General features: G+C 40.5%; 1 protein-coding gene across 1 annotated transcript in view; it reads right to left on the bottom strand.

Moving 5' to 3' along the window:
- The window catches only part of arhgap9 (Rho GTPase activating protein 9), a 41,403-nt gene that overhangs the window by 2,470 nt on the left and 19,626 nt on the right, over positions 1-19,307 (bottom strand). The window contains exons 7-20 of the mRNA XM_070901903.1: positions 18,064-18,150; positions 13,671-13,736; positions 11,558-11,704; positions 11,281-11,379; positions 10,122-10,183; positions 9,929-10,016; positions 9,333-9,428; positions 8,791-8,889; positions 7,514-7,619; positions 6,990-7,109; positions 5,433-5,531; positions 3,845-3,922; positions 2,552-2,686; positions 696-801 (exon numbers count right to left, since the gene is read on the bottom strand). Of these exons, the coding sequence (XP_070758004.1) occupies positions 696-801; positions 2,552-2,686; positions 3,845-3,922; positions 5,433-5,531; positions 6,990-7,109; positions 7,514-7,619; positions 8,791-8,889; positions 9,333-9,428; positions 9,929-10,016; positions 10,122-10,183; positions 11,281-11,379; positions 11,558-11,704; positions 13,671-13,736; positions 18,064-18,150 (1,388 nt within the window). The remainder of the gene's footprint in view (positions 1-695; positions 802-2,551; positions 2,687-3,844; positions 3,923-5,432; positions 5,532-6,989; positions 7,110-7,513; positions 7,620-8,790; positions 8,890-9,332; positions 9,429-9,928; positions 10,017-10,121; positions 10,184-11,280; positions 11,380-11,557; positions 11,705-13,670; positions 13,737-18,063; positions 18,151-19,307) is intronic.

The following is a 19,307-nucleotide window of genomic DNA, read 5'->3' as shown; positions in this document are numbered from 1 at the left end:
AAAGGAGAAAGGGATGGAAAGGAAGGGAGGAAGAGGAAAGGGAGAATTTAAAGAAGAGAAGGAAGAGAATGAAGAGGAAGTAAGGAAACAAAGGTAGCAAGAGAGAAAGAGAGGAGGCGACGGGGTAGATTGAGCAGGGAGATAATAAATGAGAAACAGAAGGAGGGGGGGCGGGGGGGGTGACAGTGGGGAGAAAATGAGAGAAAGACACAGAGTTGACAAATTCATGGGGCCCACCACACCCTGGCACAAACATCGGCCTCAGAACACGAACACTCACCCCTGTAGTGGAAGGAAAAACCATAGGCGGTAAAAAACACAAATTTTATGTACTGTAAAAGGAACTGGCTCGCAGAACATTGTACACCATTCATCTTCCTCCAGCCTTTTCATCTTCACAGGGACCCAAACTTAACAACAGTGTGATCCTGGTACAGCGCTGGCATACTTTGAGAGCCGTGGCCAAAGAATCCCCTAACAGAAAATGACTGAGGGCGACGAGGAAACTGCCCCCTCTTGTGGGCAGATTTACAAAGAAAAGTCACGAGGAGGAGATTTTACTTTCCTACAGGCGCATCTGGTTCATTCCTTCCTGACGAAATGTCCCAAAGGAATATTCTGCATTATGAAATGTAGAGGGCAGACAAATGGAAACAAGAGATGTATTGTGCACGATTTTATTGCCACCCTCTCACCGTTTGAGATGGCGGCACATGAACTGCAGCGTGTCATGGTTTGGAGGAGGCATGTTAAGCACCAGACACTTCAAACGATGCACTTTGTCCATGTAGTCCGACATCTCTGCAACACAGAGCAAGAGACATGTCAGATAATAAATATCATCATTTGCATTTCATTTCATGTACTTTGTTAGCATCGGAAAACCTGATTTACATCCACTAACCGATATCACATGTACATGAGTTAGCATCCATTATCTAATCTGATACAGCAGCATGCAATTATCAACTATCACCACTGTGGTTTGATGAACTGACGATCACTCCCTGTGTTCACTCCCTGTGCAAAAAAAAAAGTCGAATGGATTGATAAGAAACAGGGAATTCAAACCAAGAATGAATTTACATTTGATATAATTTTTTCTTAATATGCAAGTTTAATTTGAAATGGCAGATTATCTACTGTTTAAGGATGAGTAGCAGATATTATGATACACTGCTGTATCACAGACGTTCATGCAAATTAATTGATGAAGAACACAGTTAAAGGAAAAGTTTGGTGATATTTTATCTTTTTTTTTTTTTTACTGTCAACAAACCCCATAAAACTGTGATCAGCAAATTGAGCCCACTAACTAAGTGTTGTATGAAAGTCTGATCTGGTTTCCTCCTCAGTGAAACAGACCTCCATTGTTGTTGTATTAAAAACATAGTTGAGCGATGCTGCTGCGCTGCGTGACTTGTTCCTTTATTATGATGAACATGGGCACTGTAGTTTATTTCCACATACACCGTCCTGCTGCCACCAAATTTGCATTAATCCGCAGCTGAGAATAGTCCCCCAAACACATGCACTACTTGTTTCTTTTTGAGTAACCTTTACTTAAACCTACAGCCCCCCGCTGTTTAAGGCAAATATTTGGCCTTTTTAAAAATGAAACTATATATTTGTGGCCTGTTTTTAAAGGTTTACGTCTGAATGGCCTGCCACAGACAGGGTAGGGACGTCGTAAAGTAGTAAAAGATGAACTAACACACTGCTGGTTTTGGTCTTTTCATGGCATTTGTTGACAAGTAGAAAAACACAAACTAACACCAGCCTTATCCTTTAAATAATGGTGTCAAAATTGAAATATTATTCAATTATAATATTTGCATATGACTTGAGGATTATGGGAGTTGTGTGGAAAAAGTGCAGTTAAAATGTGAGGATTTATAGTGTGAGGATTGTTCTTTGCAGTAAAACCATCACTTAGTTTTAATTCAACACTGCTCAATAAATTTCACTTTTGTCAGGATGTAATTATTCTCCTCTCAAGTCGGAATTCACGCAATTTTCTTTTTGGGAGCGACATTTTATTTTACTGCAACATCTTCTAGAGGTGGAAAGAAAGTGCTGTAAACACACTTTATTCTATAATGAAGAAAATGACTTCCACCATACCCACAGCTTGACAGAGTGTGAAAGCGCTCTCCCAAACCTAGGCTGGTTTTGACTCATTAAAAGCACAGCAGTGTTGTGAGTATTCAAAATAAAAGCACACCAGAATAAAAATATAATAAAATAAATAATAAGGTGAGGCGTCCTGGTGGTAACATCTGCACTGTCCTTTTCCCCCTCATTTCCTGTCTGATTTCTACAACACACAATCAAATAAAAGGAAATAAATACCAAAAAAATGTCCTATAAAAATTCTCACCTTCAATATAAATGTGATATTAAGAAGTTAGCTTTTATTTCATACAAACTTTGTAAGCAGTGACAAGATAACTGAATGTCTGTCTCAGATTGATCAAAGATGAGCGTCATCGGTGCATGTACAGTACATAAAAAATAAACGGTCTGAATGGGGATGAAGCCGGTCACTCACTGACTGTCTCCACGATGTCGGTGAAGAAGCCGAAGGGCACCAGGGGCTCGGGAAGCTCGCGAAAGAAAAGTTTCAGAGCTCCTGTGATGACATGAATGTCCTCCCAATCGCTCTCGTCCAAATTCAGCTTCTCCTCTGAGAGACAGGGGAGGGGGGGCAGAGAGAAGAGACAGGCAGGGTCAGAGCAAGTGAACGAAAGGCAAGGCAATATGAAAAAGAGAGACAAAGAGTGAGAATTACGAGAGAAAGAAGCAGAGTTACAGTCACAGTATCCTTTAGTGAGCAACATAAACAGAACAGAGTGTGAATTCGTGTCAGTGCTGAGGCGTAACATGGAGGCTTGTAGCTGCAGGAGGGAGATAGAAATGGTCTGTGAAAGTAAGAGAAGACACAGAAGCACAAACACACACAAAGCACACGTTTTCTTAAAATCCAGGCATAACCAATGCTTCTCAAACTGGATCGTAAGAACCCAAGGGAATAAAATAAAGAGCTTTAATTTGACCTCAATATTTACGATACAGACAAGTATCTAATTATGAGAAACATCAGTCAGTGAGATGCTGCTGTGGGATTAGAGCGCTTCAGAGCACACGAGCAGCTGGTTCTCCTTGTCGTCCACTTGGTGGCAGCCGTGGACTGTGTGAGAACTCGCTGTACAACCTGCTGCGTGTTATTACATCAGAAAACTTAAAGCAGAAAAAGCCTAAGGGACACACATACATTAAGCAAATGGTAGCACAAACCACCAAACGGCTCGGCGCTGCAGCTCAGCTCAGCTCTGCGTGTCAGTCTGTTGGTGGGTGTTATTTCTTTTGACTGAGGTGTTCACATTATGCAACACATGATGCACAGAACAAGCAGTCTGAGTAACAAAAAGCGGCTGTTTTCCTCGTCAATCTGAATCTACCTTGTACCAACGCCGTCGGGAACATGTAACGGCCGTCAGTAGTCACCGCTCGCTCTGCAAAAACCAACAGTTAATTAGGCGGCTTTCCTCAGCGTCCACTTTATCACAAAGGATGTTATGTAGCGGGAGCGAGACAATCACAGGTGTGTGCTGTGGTTACAAAATATCACGTGTAATCAGAATGACCAAAACAGCATCATTCATCTTGACTGCTAAAAGAGGAAGAGACACAGTTTAATGATTTCTGACAAACTTCTACCTCCCTCCACTTCTCTCCTCCCACAACATTTTCCTCTCAGGTTTCATTCATTGTCAGAGACTAAAATTAATCAGCGTTAATCATCGATACAGTTCAGTCTCCCCGTCCTCCCGTTCATCCTCACCGTGGTCCACCAGGAAGCGTAGTTTCTGGATCACTGCCAGGTTCCCTGATACTCTGTAGATGCCGTCAGTGTCCAGTCCTGCAACATACCATGAGGAGCCGGTTAGATCAGGGGATCTCTACTGGCGTGTCTGGGTGTCTCAGGAGACTTAAGAAGAAGATTAGCATCTTAAACCAAACTGACACATTTTCCATTATTGAAAAACCTGACTTCCTGAGTGTAAGATAAAAAGCTGTTCCCTCAGATTTTAAAGGCAGTCACAGTTGATGTATAATTGTTTTTCATTTTCTGCAAATGAATAATTTAGTGTGTCTGGGAAGTTTGTTTTGCTGCATAAGTGCCCAAAAATGTGTGAATGTAAAAAGCAGATCTTGACACTTTTTGACATCTAAAAAATTACAAAAAGCTACATTTTGTATGATCACATGACCCTTATGTGTAGTTTTAAACTTCTTCTTTATATTTCATGGCGTGTTGTTTGACAAAGTGCCAGCAAAGTTTTGATATGACATTACGTTTCTGCTTCTTCCACACTGGTTTCGATGTCAGAAGATGTGGAACAAGTCAGACTTTTGTGACACATTGATTATTAATATCCTATCAGAGCTTTGAGTTTAAAATACGTCACAGTCACAAGGAGCCACTGACTGACATTTAACGTATCATCATACTGTTATATTTTTATTAATCAAGTTAATTTCAACTGTACGGGCCGAAATCACAAATTCATCTGTGAGGGCTTTGTAATCTGTATAAATAGGTTCACAAAAAATGAATCTGTATCCATTTTGATAATCGATGCATCATTTATGTAATTTTCTAGGCAAAAATGCAAAAAGTCAACTGGTTCTAGCTTCTTAAATGTGAATATTTGCTGGTTTTGTTCATCCTCTATGAGAGCAAATTCAATATCTATTTTTGAACTGTTGGTTGGACAAAATAAGCAATAAAGAGATGAAGAAAATAAGCAGCAGATTAATCAATAATGAAATAATCTGTATAACATATGGCACACCCTTACGCTTCAGATAAGATGAAAACATAAAAAAAACACCATTTAATGGGACAAAAAAGGAAATCTCAGGGAGAGCAACAGAGATCTCTCTTTCAGGACAGACAAACATGCTCTTTGTCTTTTTTCGGAAGCTTCTTTGTCCAAATAGTTCGTCACAGCCTCGAACATAAATGTGAAACTTCTCCCTAGAAATATTTAATTCATCAAAACCAGGTTTTTAAAGCCGATGTCATCAAAACACTTTTTTTTCTGTGTGTATTAAATATTTATTTGCAGCATTGTTTCTAAACAGTTTCCAAACGACTCCATTTTCTCTCATTTAGATCTCTCTCTGGCTGGCGGTTGTCACGACTTCTTCTCTGCGTGCGTTTCGGTCCGCTGTCTGTCGGCCAATCAACACTTTTCAGTCAGTTTTTGTTGGATGATTTATGTCACGGGAGCTGAACAGCATGTGCAGAACTACCGTCAAGTGACTTGATGCTCAAAACAGGATTGAGGGTGTTTTCTCATGTGTCTGCTTTAAGTTGAGAATCACATTAGCGGGAGACGCTTGTGTGTTTGCAGCGGCTGTACCTCTCTTCTCCACAGCCTCAGTACAAAGTCTGACGAAGCGAGGGACGGTGCTCTTCTCCCTCTCGCAGAGCATCTCCAGACGACAGCCAAACACCTGATCTGAAGGGTGATGACAGACGGACACAAACACACACACGCAAACACACTTTTTATGTCGGTTCAGAAGTTGTTTTTTTGTGCCAAGACATGATGTAAGAGCTACCAGCTCCAGTTAATCTGGTAATATATTTACTCTTCACGATGGAAGAAAACCTCCATGTTCCCAGTAGAGATGTAAGCTTACCCTTGATGATGCAATGCAACTCATGTACTGTACTGTATATAGTATAGGGTGAAAAAAAAGTCATACTCCGTTGACTCCAGGGCATGCTACCATTATCCTGCTCTATGATCACATTGTTTTATCTCTGATAAGGGCTGTGATGAACTTCATCAGAAAATGAGAACTGCAATCAGTTTAAGCGTAATTAACAACACAAACAAAGTGTTTTATTTTCAACCATATTTTCAAAGTAGCTGGAGAAGTATTTGCAGCGTCATCACTTTATTATAAATCTACAGACGTTTTTATTCATCATTCTTCTTCAGTTCTAATGACAAATCACGCCAAATTACGCCCCCTAGTGGACGAGGATGTGGTTACACATACAGCTGGCAGTTTGTCAAAGCCTTCAGGGAGCTGTAGCTGTTCCATGCTGACCAAATCATTGTTTCATCTTTGTTAAAGTGATGAGGTGCTGAGGCGTCCTGGTCTTTGATGCTGACCATGTAATTGCAGTATCCCACGTATGAGTCTGGCGGGGAACCGAAAACCAAATAGAGGCAAAAATGCCTGTTGTGGAAGATGGTTTGGCTGAATGCTGATTGTTTTATCTTGTTATGAGAATAGGGAACCGCTTTTCAAAAAGCCTCATTATAGTAACATTAAGTGTTATAGAAGTGAAGACAAATTTGATGAGTGACAATCTAAAGCAAAACCCAACATAACGTGTCTCCAGAGCAGCTTCAATGACCTCTGAACTCCAAAAAACATTCCCTCATTTGCTGATGTTACTGAGAGCGCTGTCTAACACATCCATATTATACATTATTACCATAACTTATAATTCTGATTCTAATACGATGTTAAACTGAAACCATTCAGAAATCCACCCTAAATAAAAGAAGCTGCATTCGTTGTGTTTCTCTACTCATTTTATTAAGAGTTTTCCTTTAATTTGTCACCTATTTGTAATTTATTTTGCTTAGAATATGGAAAAAAACAAAACAAAGGATCGTCTCAGCCTTTTAGACAGATCCATAAAAGTTACAACAGTGTTGTAATCAGGAGACAAGCGGAGTGAAAAACTTTGTCACTTTGGAGAAGCTCTTACTAAACCGGCGAGGAGGATTGCGACTCACGCTCACTAGGGAATGAGGCATCACCGCAGGATAAATGCTGAGATTTCCTGCCAGTCATCACAACTGCAGCGGCAAAATATTTCCAACTTCACAACAAAAGTCCAGCGGATAGTTTTAGATGCAGAAATAGTGTCAGACTTCAAAAAGAAATCTCACCTTTAATGAGCCCTTTCTCCTGCAGCGCCTGCAGAGGAGGTCTCTTCAGGATCAGCTTCTTCAGCCGGGTCTTCACTCTCTTCCTCTCTGTGTTCTCCAGGTTGGACGACGAGCGAGGGACTGCAGAGGGAGGAAAGGAGGAGGAGGAAGAGAAGGAGGAAGAGGAGGAGGCGGAGGTCAGAGCGGGGCGTTCGGCTGCGGGGAAGGAGAGCAGATGAGAGGGGATGGTGGTGAGGATGAAAAGCGGGAGTGCCGGGCGGCGGCGGAGGTGTGACAGGACCGACGGGGGGATTATTTGCCACGGGGGCCGCGTGAAAATATAAGTGGGCTGGATGGAGGAGAGGATGGAGGAGAGGATGGAGGGATGTAAGAAGCCTGTGTGAAAGTTTTGAGAAAAAGAGTGATGATGATGATGATGATGGAGGCCATGAGTAAACTGAGGTGGAGGGCCGGGAGGGTGGTCTCGTGTAAGGGGGTTGTGTGAAGGAAGGAGGTCAGAGTGGAGCCATGTGGGGACGACTTACGTGACGTTCTCCTCTCGTCCTCGTCTCCGCTGTGGTCCAGCATCTCCACGCTGCCCGCTCGCCTCAGGGAGTACAGAAGGACGTTGTCTAACGGGTTTTCACGGTCCTGGAGGGCAGGCGGAGTGAAATAGTGCTCAGTGTGTTGTTAACTGCATCATATACGCACATTAAACCACGTACTGTTTAAAGCAATTATTCAAACTGACCTCTCAGACGTCCCACAGAGTAATAGAGACATTTATTTAGTAGGAAACCAAAATTATTCTTTCATTTAGAGCTTATCTGATAGTGGATTACATGAGAGTTTAGAATGTATACATATGATAGATGATGGGCTGATTTGATTTCTTTTTAGAGAAACATTTTTTTGATAAGAATCACTTTAAAATGGTTATCAAACCCACAATTTTTAAAAATAGTTTGGCCACTTGGAGGCGGTGGTAAACACAACTTACCACATATAAAGTTGTTATGGCAAACATGTTAGCAAACAGCTGCTTGTTTCCACATTCAGCAGACACAGAGGAGTGTTATCATTCATTTGGAGTTATGTTTCTGGCCACCTGATGAATGTAAGTCCAACATTCACACTCCTTTTAGCTCTGGTTTGGTCTCCACCAACTCCTGAGGGAAGTAACTGGCTCTTTAAATGCTAAATGCTCCACTGTGTTCACAAACTAGTCACTACCGTCGTCTGTCTGCTGTTTGGTGCTGGGCAGGTGGTGTTCAGTTTTTACAGAAAACAGCTGTCTGCTTCTGGAAATGGGGTTAATGTGAGCGGTGATACTGAACCAAACAGTAAGTTTGCAGACCAGAAAAACAATGAGCTAAAATACACTAAAACGCTAATGTAGAGCTGAGGGGAACTGCAGACTTGGGTGACAAGCGATCCCTTTCACATTATATGTACTAATTTGACACACAGTTAACGTATCAATATACATTTCTGAATTAGTGCAGTATGTATCCTGTGAAGCATTTTTATATATCACATGTTTATTACACATGAAAGGAAATTCAGTTCTTAACATCAGGCTTAAATGACATTAAAAGAGGGACTGATTATATAAACACATTGTAAAGGGTAGAAACTAAATTTAGATAAAAGAAAATAAAAAGATAACAACACGAAGAACAAGACGGGAAGTGGAAAACATGAAGCTTACATACTGAGGGTATGACACTATTTTGATCCAAAGGGAAACCGTTTGACCACTAATAGAGAAGTTGTACACTGAAAGCAAAACTCTGTGTGTGTTGTGTGTTTTGCGACCCACCAGCCTGTCGATGACGCTCTGGATGGTGCTGTACCACTCTTTGATCAGAGAGTCCGTCTCCGACTGCAGCAGGAACTCGTTTCCCGTCACTGTCCTCAGCTACAACACACACATTTACATACCACGTCACTGTGTGATGAACTGGCCCCGAAGCTACCCAACGAGGGTTTTAAGAATATATTTTTTTCTTGTTTCAGATGAAAAAGTTATCACATGTTACGCTCACTCATCTGGACATTTCTTGATTTTAAAGAGAATATAGAAGTCACATTTAATCTTCCACATCTCACTGGAATATCTATTTTTATGGTTTCGTCTTCCTCACTGATGGTCACTGTAGAGTGACCGGGTGAAGAAAAGCTTCCCACTCTCACTTCCCTTAATGACAGAAACATGATTTTATGTTTCACTGCTTATCAGCTGTCACATTGTCCTCTCTGCACATCAGCTCACAGCAACAATTCAAACGAAAACGAAAAAGGTAGCTGAAGAACAGTTGATGCTCACTAGGTTTTCTGATGGTTATTTCACTTGTTTCTTACCTTGAAGACGTTCTTCTTGCTGGACAGCTCGTTGGCCCAGTGCAGCTGTGCTCCTCTTAAATCCACACTGCTCTCAGGGCGACTATTTCCTGGTTTCTGTTTTCAATAAACAGGTAAAAGAAAATCAAGTTTTGCTCTATTTTCTCAACACTTAGTTGGGTTAATCGACCCATATATGTTTCAAAAACATTTGGGTGTTTATTTTGTGGGCAACCACTTTTGACTGACTCGTACATTATGACCAACTTTCACACAGAACCTGCAACAGGTTTGTGTGACCCATTTTATGATCAGAAGAGTTGATGTTGATGATCTTTCACTGCAAGATCCCATGAAGAGAAAGTGAAAAACATGACTTCAACAGCTGACTTCAAAAGTTACTTCACAATGTTTAATTCTAAATAAGAAAATCCACCATGTACGAAATGAATCACAAGAGTTCGCTGAGGATTTTGAAATTAGGAAACTAGCTTCATGTAATGATTTTTCACCCAGTTTTCTATTTTATACTGGAGAAACTATGAACGAATGTATGTTTTTGCGAAGACGTTACCTGGATTAAAATCATTAAACACAGAGTTTGTCTGAGCTCTTACCCAGCTGGAAGGAGTCTGTGATTTAGGATCTTTGAAGAAAACCAGACTGTTCCCGACCAACACCACCCAGGAGGGGCTCCAGTTTTTCCTGCAACACATGTATACTGGTCAGACAGGATTCACAACAGAAAATCATACTTGCCTTCATTTATTCAAGCGTTATATTTTCTTGGGCCGCCTCATGACGCCTCACCTCAGTTTCCGTCCTCCCTCTGCAATCTTTGTCTTGTTCAAGAGGCCGGCTTTCTCCAACTCCTGAGAACACATTAAAAGGCTTTAAAGTGCATTCAAATCTGCAATATTCAAGTACTAATACCTATACTATCACACTGTTTTCACAATCTTGAATAATGAGAGTATGTGAGGGCAAGTTGAAATTTTAACAGTAAAGTACAGCAGAGGGCTTTTCCTCTGTGTAATATACTGCATCCTGAGCGAACCCATTTAACTTGACTGTTGCATCATTCAAAAAATAGCAGGAGGGGAGTTGCTCTAAAATCTCCCACTGCGGTGTGGCCCCGTTTAAGGTGCAGGAGAACTGAATTAACACAAACTACGCAGTCATAAGTGTTGAGTACAGTATATGAAGACAGTGAGGAAAATCAGCAGTGAAGACCATTTTAAAGAGAGAACAGAGAAAGAGCAAAGCTCGTTGAATTTAGTTTGTTTTATTTGCATAGGTTTTGAGATATCCTGAGTCAAGCTCAAATAGTTGACCAATGACATAAAAAAACTTGAGATACAATTACTCAGATTAATCCAAAGACCACTGTGGACAGTTTTCTCAAGTTTCTTTCAAATTCCAAATATAATATGCTCATGTGATGTTCTTCTGTAAAGACACAGCGCACTTTTACTGTCACAACGACATGAGCGGCAAGTGACCAGCTGCAGACATCTCACAACATCTGCAAATAACAAACTGACAAACTCATATTTCATTATTTACAACATTTATCTTGGCCTATCACCACATGAATTCTTTGAAAAAAAGATTTTTTTTCAGAACCGGATTTTACAAATGTGTGTTCATGTGAAACAGAAACGTGCAGAAAATGTTAACGTTGTGTTAAAAAAAAACTGTCCATGTTGTTTTCCCCCAGAGCTTTATGGCCACTGCCTTTTGCTGTTGTTTGTTGGGGTCACAGCATTACTGCCAAGGACAGATACTGGACTAATAAGTTCATTAAAAAGGCTGGTTGTATAATTTAGCAGTTTAAAACCGGTTCAGGAGGCCCAGATGCTCCTCAGAATGTTTAAGAAAGTATTATGTTCCCAAAGCTGTCTATCTATATATAAAATTAAATCAATATAATATATTATACTCATATAGACGTATTTTGTTTTCTCACCGGTGTGCAGCCATCGCTGTCTGGAGAGCTCTCGGGAGACGGAGGCTCCACGACGATGTTGGTCACATTACAGGAGTAATCTTTGATCTGCTGGACCAGCTGAAAGACAGGAAGTGGGCATCGTCAGCTGTGCTCATTTATCTGTATGTGTACATGTGCTCGTGTCCAGTGTTTTGTGTGAAAACTGTTCTGCATTTCCTCTTCTCTCTGCACGTCTGAGAACACTGTACACACAGTTTATGACCTTGTCATGTCTATGTGCTCTGGAGGTGAGTACCTTGCCGTTCTCAGGCAGGATCATAGATTGGGAGTGGCTGAGCTGCTGCTTGACGTCATGCGTGGGGCCAGAGTTACGGAACTGGGCATTGGCACTGTTGAACGTCATCGTGCTCAGGGTGTCAGAGGAGGCGGCGCGCTGCATGCTCTTCACAGGGGTTAAAGGTCAGGGTCAAGTGTATGGGTCAGTGGTGAAACGTGGAACAGACAAACAAGGGATCACTGATTCAATAAACACAATATGTTCCCATTGCATTATTTATTTATCATTTATATCATTTCTTCTGAATAACTTTTTCTTTATATTTACTGTATATTTTAGTATTTAGCTGATGCTCTTGCCTAGAGCAACCTTGAATGAGTGCAGCAGTACAATGAGCATAAACTCCTAAACAATTACAATCACAAACAAGCAACAGGAAGGAGCAACAGAAAGTTCAGTCCTTTTCAAACATTAAACATGCATTTTTTCTCCCAACATCTTCATTTCCTATATGAGCTACTGTTGGTAACAACTTTCATGTGAGATCAATTTACTTTGCACACAATACATACAATTCCTGCAAACAAGCATGCAGAAGTTGCATGTTGCTGTTTCTATTCCCATCTGCTCTTTCAACTTTTCATTCCAAGTTATACCTACAGTAAAATGAGGACCTTTGCTCACTAGTGGATGTATTTGTTAATCACAGATGAAATCTTTATTTCTCTGAATGATGGACTAGTTTAGACTATAAAGTGCCCCAGTCAGGGCACTGAATGCTGGCTGGCAAATCCTTCTCACATGGGTTTAAATGTCACCCCACTCACTTTGGTCACACTTGGAGCACACTTCCTCAGCATCAGCATTTCATATCTTAGTGTGCTCTCAGTTCTCTCAGTAGATTTCATACAATTCAATTTTATTTATATAGCGCCAAATCACAACAGTGGTAGCCATCATGAAACCTTTCTGCCATGTCAGATCAATTCTGAAATAAGCTTTATTTTTATTTAGTATTTTAAACAATTCCTCTTTGGGGAAGAACAGCAATGCAGCAGCAGTGAACAACTGAAGCATTCTGAGTGTCTATCCTGAGCAGGTTACACACTGGGACAAACTGCAGTTTCCTTCAGAGGTTCAAATCATTTTGCTTCACTTCACAGGAAGAGCTGAGAGGCAGAGAGTCAGAGACACAGCGAAGCATGTACATGCACCTGTACTGTACATGCAAAATATATATGCTAACAATCCCGAGAGCATTTACATAAGTGTGCATGATCGCACACAAATGCACAAATTCACACAACTTCAACTTTTCATGCAGCAACAGCCATAATTAAGTACCTTTCCCAATCCCTGTAACCTAGTTTCAACAATCAGACTAAATATCCCTCCTAATGTTTGCCATCTTTTTCATGCAAGGAGGATTAGCACTAAGAGCCAAATCTGCTCCTTTGCTAAGAGGAGGCCTTTAAAAGGGCTTTAAACCAAGCGCACCCACACCCCACTGTGATGCAACATGTTGCAGTAAGAAGTGCTTGGGTAACAGCCTTTCTTTTTACACCATGAGTTGCTATTTCACCACCTTAATATGCATAAATGCTGATCTCTGAGAATCTAAAGAGCATAGCTGGCATTACTTTAATGTATTCTACAGTAATACAGTGGAGATGCAGTTTTTGCAAATCTAACGACTCGAGTTCATTGATTTTCATGAGGAAAATACCCTCCATCAAAAGCCCTTCCAATGCTGAAAAAACACTTAGGATTACCTTCCCAGTCAGGCATGCGAACGAGAATAACAAGGAAAGAGTTGTCAGCTAAACGCCTATAAAAGAAGAATAGGCAGTCCAAGTAACCTATAAATATTTATGTACAGACATACTGTTAATGGCTCTGGTAGTAGATGTGCAAACATAGGAACAAAGTCAAGGTGGCAGACTCCGCCACCAGAATAGTATGACGTCCTGTTTTACATTCTGTTGTGAAGGGAGATATATGTAAAACTGGTAAAGGGCGCTTATCTTCTACTTTACTCTTTGACGGGTGTTTTCTTAACAAGGTGAAAGTCGAGGTGAAATGCATTAGATCGTCCTCTGGCGATGAAAGAGTGCAGCAGGTAGAGTCTCACCTGTTTCATCTGCCAGCCACCGTCAGTTTTCCTCTGGTGGCTCCCGAAGAGGAAATCAGGTGATTGCTGGAGAGAAAGAAGGCAGAGAGACATGAAGACAAAGACAGGAAATAAGAAAGGAAAAAAGACAGGGAATTGATTCATCCTTTCCTAAACATAAACCATTCATCAGCACACACACACACACACACACGCATAGGATATACTGTATATCTATAACTAATATATATCAATCGTAATGTTGTGTTAATGTTCATGTTACTATTATTACTATACAAATACATGGACAAATTGTATTTTCATGCTTGGCAACATTGTATTTTGAAACATGCCAATAAAGTCCTTTGAATTTAAGTGGATTGAAAGGAAACACAGATGAACAGTTACTATTTTAAAACACAATTCTAATCTTTTATATTTTCTGTATAATTAACCTGCAAAAAAAAATACAAAAGAATGTTTAACTTTCAGGCTTTCTGTAAAAAATTTTTTTTGTGACTTGTCACTATTTGTGAGACGAAAACATTTGATTGAAAAAGGCAGAAATTTGGGTAAATTTCACACCCACTCATAAAAACAGGATGCTGACAAATGTGTTCAGTTAAGAGCAGCCACGAAGCACGGGCCAACGCTCACACCAACACCGAAACTACTCCTCTACCTCGGTTACATCCTGCCTGCTAACATGCTCTTTGATTCGCCACTGAGGTACACTCAAACACACAAACACACAGTTGCGGCCCTTGCTCAATAAGACTGCAACACAACATGCATAGTACTTGTTTGACTCAAGTTATTGAACTGAATCACACACATCCACTTAGATAGAGTCACATCAGCTTGTTGAGAGACAGATAGAAGTCAGTACCAACGCCTCTGACATTGAAAAGCCAAGTGAGTGAACTACATTTTCACTTACTTTACTTACTATTTCACACATGCTGCCAGAAATTACACACCAATAATGACATAGAATGAAAACAACAGCACAATTCAGTAAATAATATTGTGTAAGAAATTCAAATGAACTTACAGCATAGGTGCTCATTATCGCTGATCACCCAGTTATATAATCCAGCCAACTCTTGTTTTTGAGAGTTTAAGTCTTCTGTCGTTTTTGGTCATGGCAGTGTCAAAATGTAAAAACCATTCATTTCGCCCTCCGGTCTCAGCCTGCATCTACTTCCCCATTCTAGAGGGAAGCTGGCTTTATCAGCTGGTACAATCAGCCTCATGTAAAGCAGCTCAGAATAATCACACTACAACTTTGCAATCATTGCCACATCAACTAGTGTCTGGGATGCTTTACTTCAGTAAAAGTAACAAATAACTTAATGTTAAAACAGTTACAAGGTCAGGTTTAGCCTTCACTTACTACACTACAGGAGTACTGAGCGCAAAATGTAGCAGAAATAAAATTACTCACACCCTTTATGCTGTAAGATAGATTGCTGGATTGCACATGGCAGGGTTGTGGAGTAGTTCATCTAATTTGACAAAAAAAGAGATTGTGATTGTGTGGAGGCTCATCTTTAGTATATTTATTCTCCACAAGACACGCCTCCCACCAACATGAGTCAGTGTTAACACCTTTAATAACGTGTGGAAACTAGTGAGCAGGCGAGCAGAAATAGACTGTAGAGGCTGTAAGTGAGGGACAGGGGCAGAAATGTCCAGCTTCTGCCACTCCAAATAGTAGTGACACAAATGCAAACTTGACCAATCCTACTGGAAAATAAGAGACCAAGACTAAAAATCCAGGATCACTATGTCTTGTATGAAAAGATACTGTAAAAATAGCCACTTTTATATAATCAATAGTTTTAAATAATTCATCATATTCTATAAAGTGAGGATATGTTTGTGTAAGTAACTATACCTGTCAAATAGGCCTCCAACCAACATTTATCTTCATGATCGATTAATCTGCAGAGTATTTTCATCAGTCATTTGGTCCATAAAACATCAGAAAACTGTGAAGAAAGTGCATCACTATTTCCCAAACTGGGTCTTGTTTTGTCTGACCAACAGATCAAGAACCAAAGATATTCAATCTACAATGATATAAAACCAAGAAGAGCAGTCAATCTAGAACCAGAGAAGGGTTTATATTTTTGCTCAAAAATCAACTTGAACGATTAATCGACGATCAAACTTGTTGATTGAAATTAATCGTTTCAGCTCAACTGTCGAATATAGACAGAACATGATGAGGAGTAAAAAGTACAACATGTCCCTCTTCAATAAGTATAGGTAATGTACTATTACCTCAAAATTGTGTTAAAGCACAATAGTTGAGTAAATGTACTTATTCACTTGCTCATACACGAGCCCACAAAGGACAGGAAGGAGTCAACAAGGTTAAAACCTTTTTTAAGAATACAAATCTAGACTAGAGAACGCGGTGTGTAATATGGGTCACTCTGGTTTTAACACCTGGGTCATTAACTAGTGTCGCATGCAGTATGCATTATACATCACTGGTGAAGTTCCTGTTTGGCAGTACATGTACCATAGAATAAAAAGTGACACATATAGGTCAACAGAACGCATCTCAAACTGACTTGATGGGGGAATCACTGCTTTGATCATGAGGGTATTTTTTTGATGAGCAACATTAAATTTGAAACACTGACGCAACGTTGAGGCAATGCAACCTTGAGATGCAAAATGCTTATCTCTAACAATCTGGATCACGCAGCTTGCGTTGCTTCACCGCGTAGATGTCGTCATTGATGGGGTGTAAAGGTCAATTTCAATTTCACATTTTTTACATCTGAAACAACAGATGTACTTCCTCATCCGGAGTGTAGAAAAACTCTATTGTAAAATCAAGTTTACAAAACAGGTGAAATGAATGAAACGGTGGGGGTTTGACGATGACGGCATCTGTGAGGTCAGAGAGGGAGTTTAAGGCTGATGAGACGCTTCAGTGAGTGGTTTAAATTTAGCAAATGTTTTGTAACGTTTTGGATTTAAAAGAGTCCTCGGCCTCCCTCTGTGTGGCTCTAATGGCTTCTGCTCATCTGCATCAGATCAAGAGGCATTACCTTGTTATTCCCTTCAGGGATTAGCCCAACAAAAACACTATTTGAGAGGAAGTGTGTGCCAGGGGACAGTTGAGAAATAAATAAATAAATAAGGCAGTCAGTCAGTAAACAATTGGGCAACTAGAAAGATGTAATCCCTCTTTTTAATTTGGTCCCTGCTTTAATCTGGAACACAGTCCTGGTCTGGATGCTGTGTGCACTCTGGGTAACAGATAGCCACTGACAATAGAGTCGTATGTATAGAAATGGCTTCTCACGGTCTGTCTGTGTTTACAGATGCCAAAGCTCAGCTGTTTGCACAACAATGTTGCATAAGAATGATTATTAAACACTCTTAATAATTATTTACATCACATGACAGAGCAATAAGTTAAGAATATAAAACCTCCTTGACAGTTCTGGAGAACCAAATGAATTATCATAAAAAAACTACCAAACGCTCAGACTAATCACAGCATCATAAACACTCATCAGTACAAACTTCCTTGTGACAAGGATTATTGAATAAAAGCTAAAGTGCAAAGCCAATGTGTGGGCAGATTTAAAAATACATAAAATACTTCTCTTCATTCGCTCCCTATCCATGTCAGATTGGACTTTAAGGTGCCTCTAATGACTTACACAATTGTTAACAAGCCTGCACCCTTCATAGCTGTCTGACCTCCTTAAACCTTGTATCCCACCCCGAGCTCCCTGCTCTCAGACTACAGGCCTCCTGTCCATCCCCAGAGTTAAATAGAAGTCAGCTGACGGCAGGGTCTTTTCCTCCCTGTTGATATCCGACAGTCTGACCATGTTGAGGCCTTTAAATCCAAACTTAAAACTCTCTCTCCCCCCCCCCCCCCCCCCCCCCCCCCGAGACAAATTTGTGATTTGTGATATTGGGTTACATAAATAAAATTGACTTGAAAGGACGTCTCTCCATCCTCAGAAACTCCTGCGTGCTTGGAGACGATCGGTCTGTGTAGTGATAAATGTGTGTGATATTCAGTGGGATACCCTTCCTAGAACTTTCTTTTTATGGCACTTTAAAGACAATACAGGTGATTCAAAGTGTTTGGCAGCTTGGAGGTGAAGCACAAAAGAAAGAAAAGAACAAGGAAAACAGAATACACTCAAAAGTTCAAGAAGACGCCCGTGCCCGTGTAGCTCTCTGTGGTTAGTTAGAGGCGGGGGTGGAGAAAGCAACAATAGCAGCAGAGCACGAGTTTATCCAATGAAGTCACAGGTCATCATTTGAAAGGTGCTCTGATTACCAATGTAGGTAATCTAATCATAAATCACACAAAATGTCATCAGGGAGGCTGCATCTTACCACTTCTTAGAAGTACATTACATCTTACCCTGTGCATGGTTCCATTGCCAGCTTCAGGAAGTGGTAGCGACAGATTGGTTTCTCTGGGTAATGTCTGAGGTTGTACTGGACTGGACTGTGAGAGAAACAGAAGAAAAAACAGATTGTAAAACAGGAAAGGATAAACAAACACTGAACATAAGTTTCACAGAGGCTGTATCTACAGAGGGCTATTGTTAGAATGCACTATATATATAAAGTTTGTGTTATTTTGTCAACTTTCAATAGATTTAATTAGTTACTCTCACAACTCCAGATGTAAACCTGTCTGCCCATTTCAATAACCTTCAGGTCAGTTAGTGTGCAATATTCATATACTCTCCGAGTGTGAAAGGAATAGTTTGAAATTGTGTCAAATACTGAACGCTTATTCGCTTTCTTGCAGAAAGTTAGATGAGAAGGTCGATACCACCCTCATATCTGTCCGTTAAACATGCAGCTACTGCCAGCAGCCTGTTAGCTTAGCTTAGCACAAAGACTGGAAACAGGGGGAAACAATTAGCCTGGCTCTCTCCTTAATGTAACAAAATATGATTACCAGCACCGCTTTACGGTGGGTTATGTACCCGACTATTTCTTGGCTGAGGGTAAGTAACATCCTGGAGTCTCTGCTGGTTGCCTGGCAACTGCTCAGAGGCTCAACACCCCATAAAATAGCGAATTGTCGTTTTTACAATCTGTTTTTGTACGGGTTAAACAAATTAGATATAACATGTTAATCAGTGAGCTTTAGAGGTGCTGGTGGGCGGATTTTGTTTCCTTTGAACAGAGTCAGTGTAGTTGTTTCCTCCTGTTTACAGTCTTTGTGCTTAACTACGCTAACCGTCTCCTGGCTGTAGAATAGTATGTATATCTAATGGACAGATATGACAGCGGTATCAATCTCGTCATCTATCTCAGCAAGATGCATAATTCCCAAAATGTCAAATGATTCCTTTAAAGCTGTCTGTCCATATCAAAGACCTTGCCCACTTCCTATGTAATATTCAGCAACTCTCCAAGTGTTAAGTTCAATGTGACCCTATGGCAAAGTGAGAATATGGAGAGTAACTGCCATTTAAACTCATATATGAGTCTCCCCACGTGCACTAGACTTCAGCTTCCAGCTGTGGAAACCTGTCCTGTGATCACTGTGTGTGTGCAACCCTCTCAGCATCACCTCATGTCTAAGTAAAGAGAAAATATGCGAGCCAGTGTGCTCTCCTTCAGGTCTTATGAAGTTATTGGGCTGAA

The sequence above is a fragment of the Enoplosus armatus genome, chromosome 3 (genome assembly GCF_043641665.1).
Source record: "Enoplosus armatus isolate fEnoArm2 chromosome 3, fEnoArm2.hap1, whole genome shotgun sequence".
NCBI lineage: Eukaryota > Metazoa > Chordata > Actinopteri > Centrarchiformes > Enoplosidae > Enoplosus > Enoplosus armatus.
Note: the sequence above shows the minus strand (reverse complement) of the source record. Positions and strands in the feature narration are given on the sequence as shown.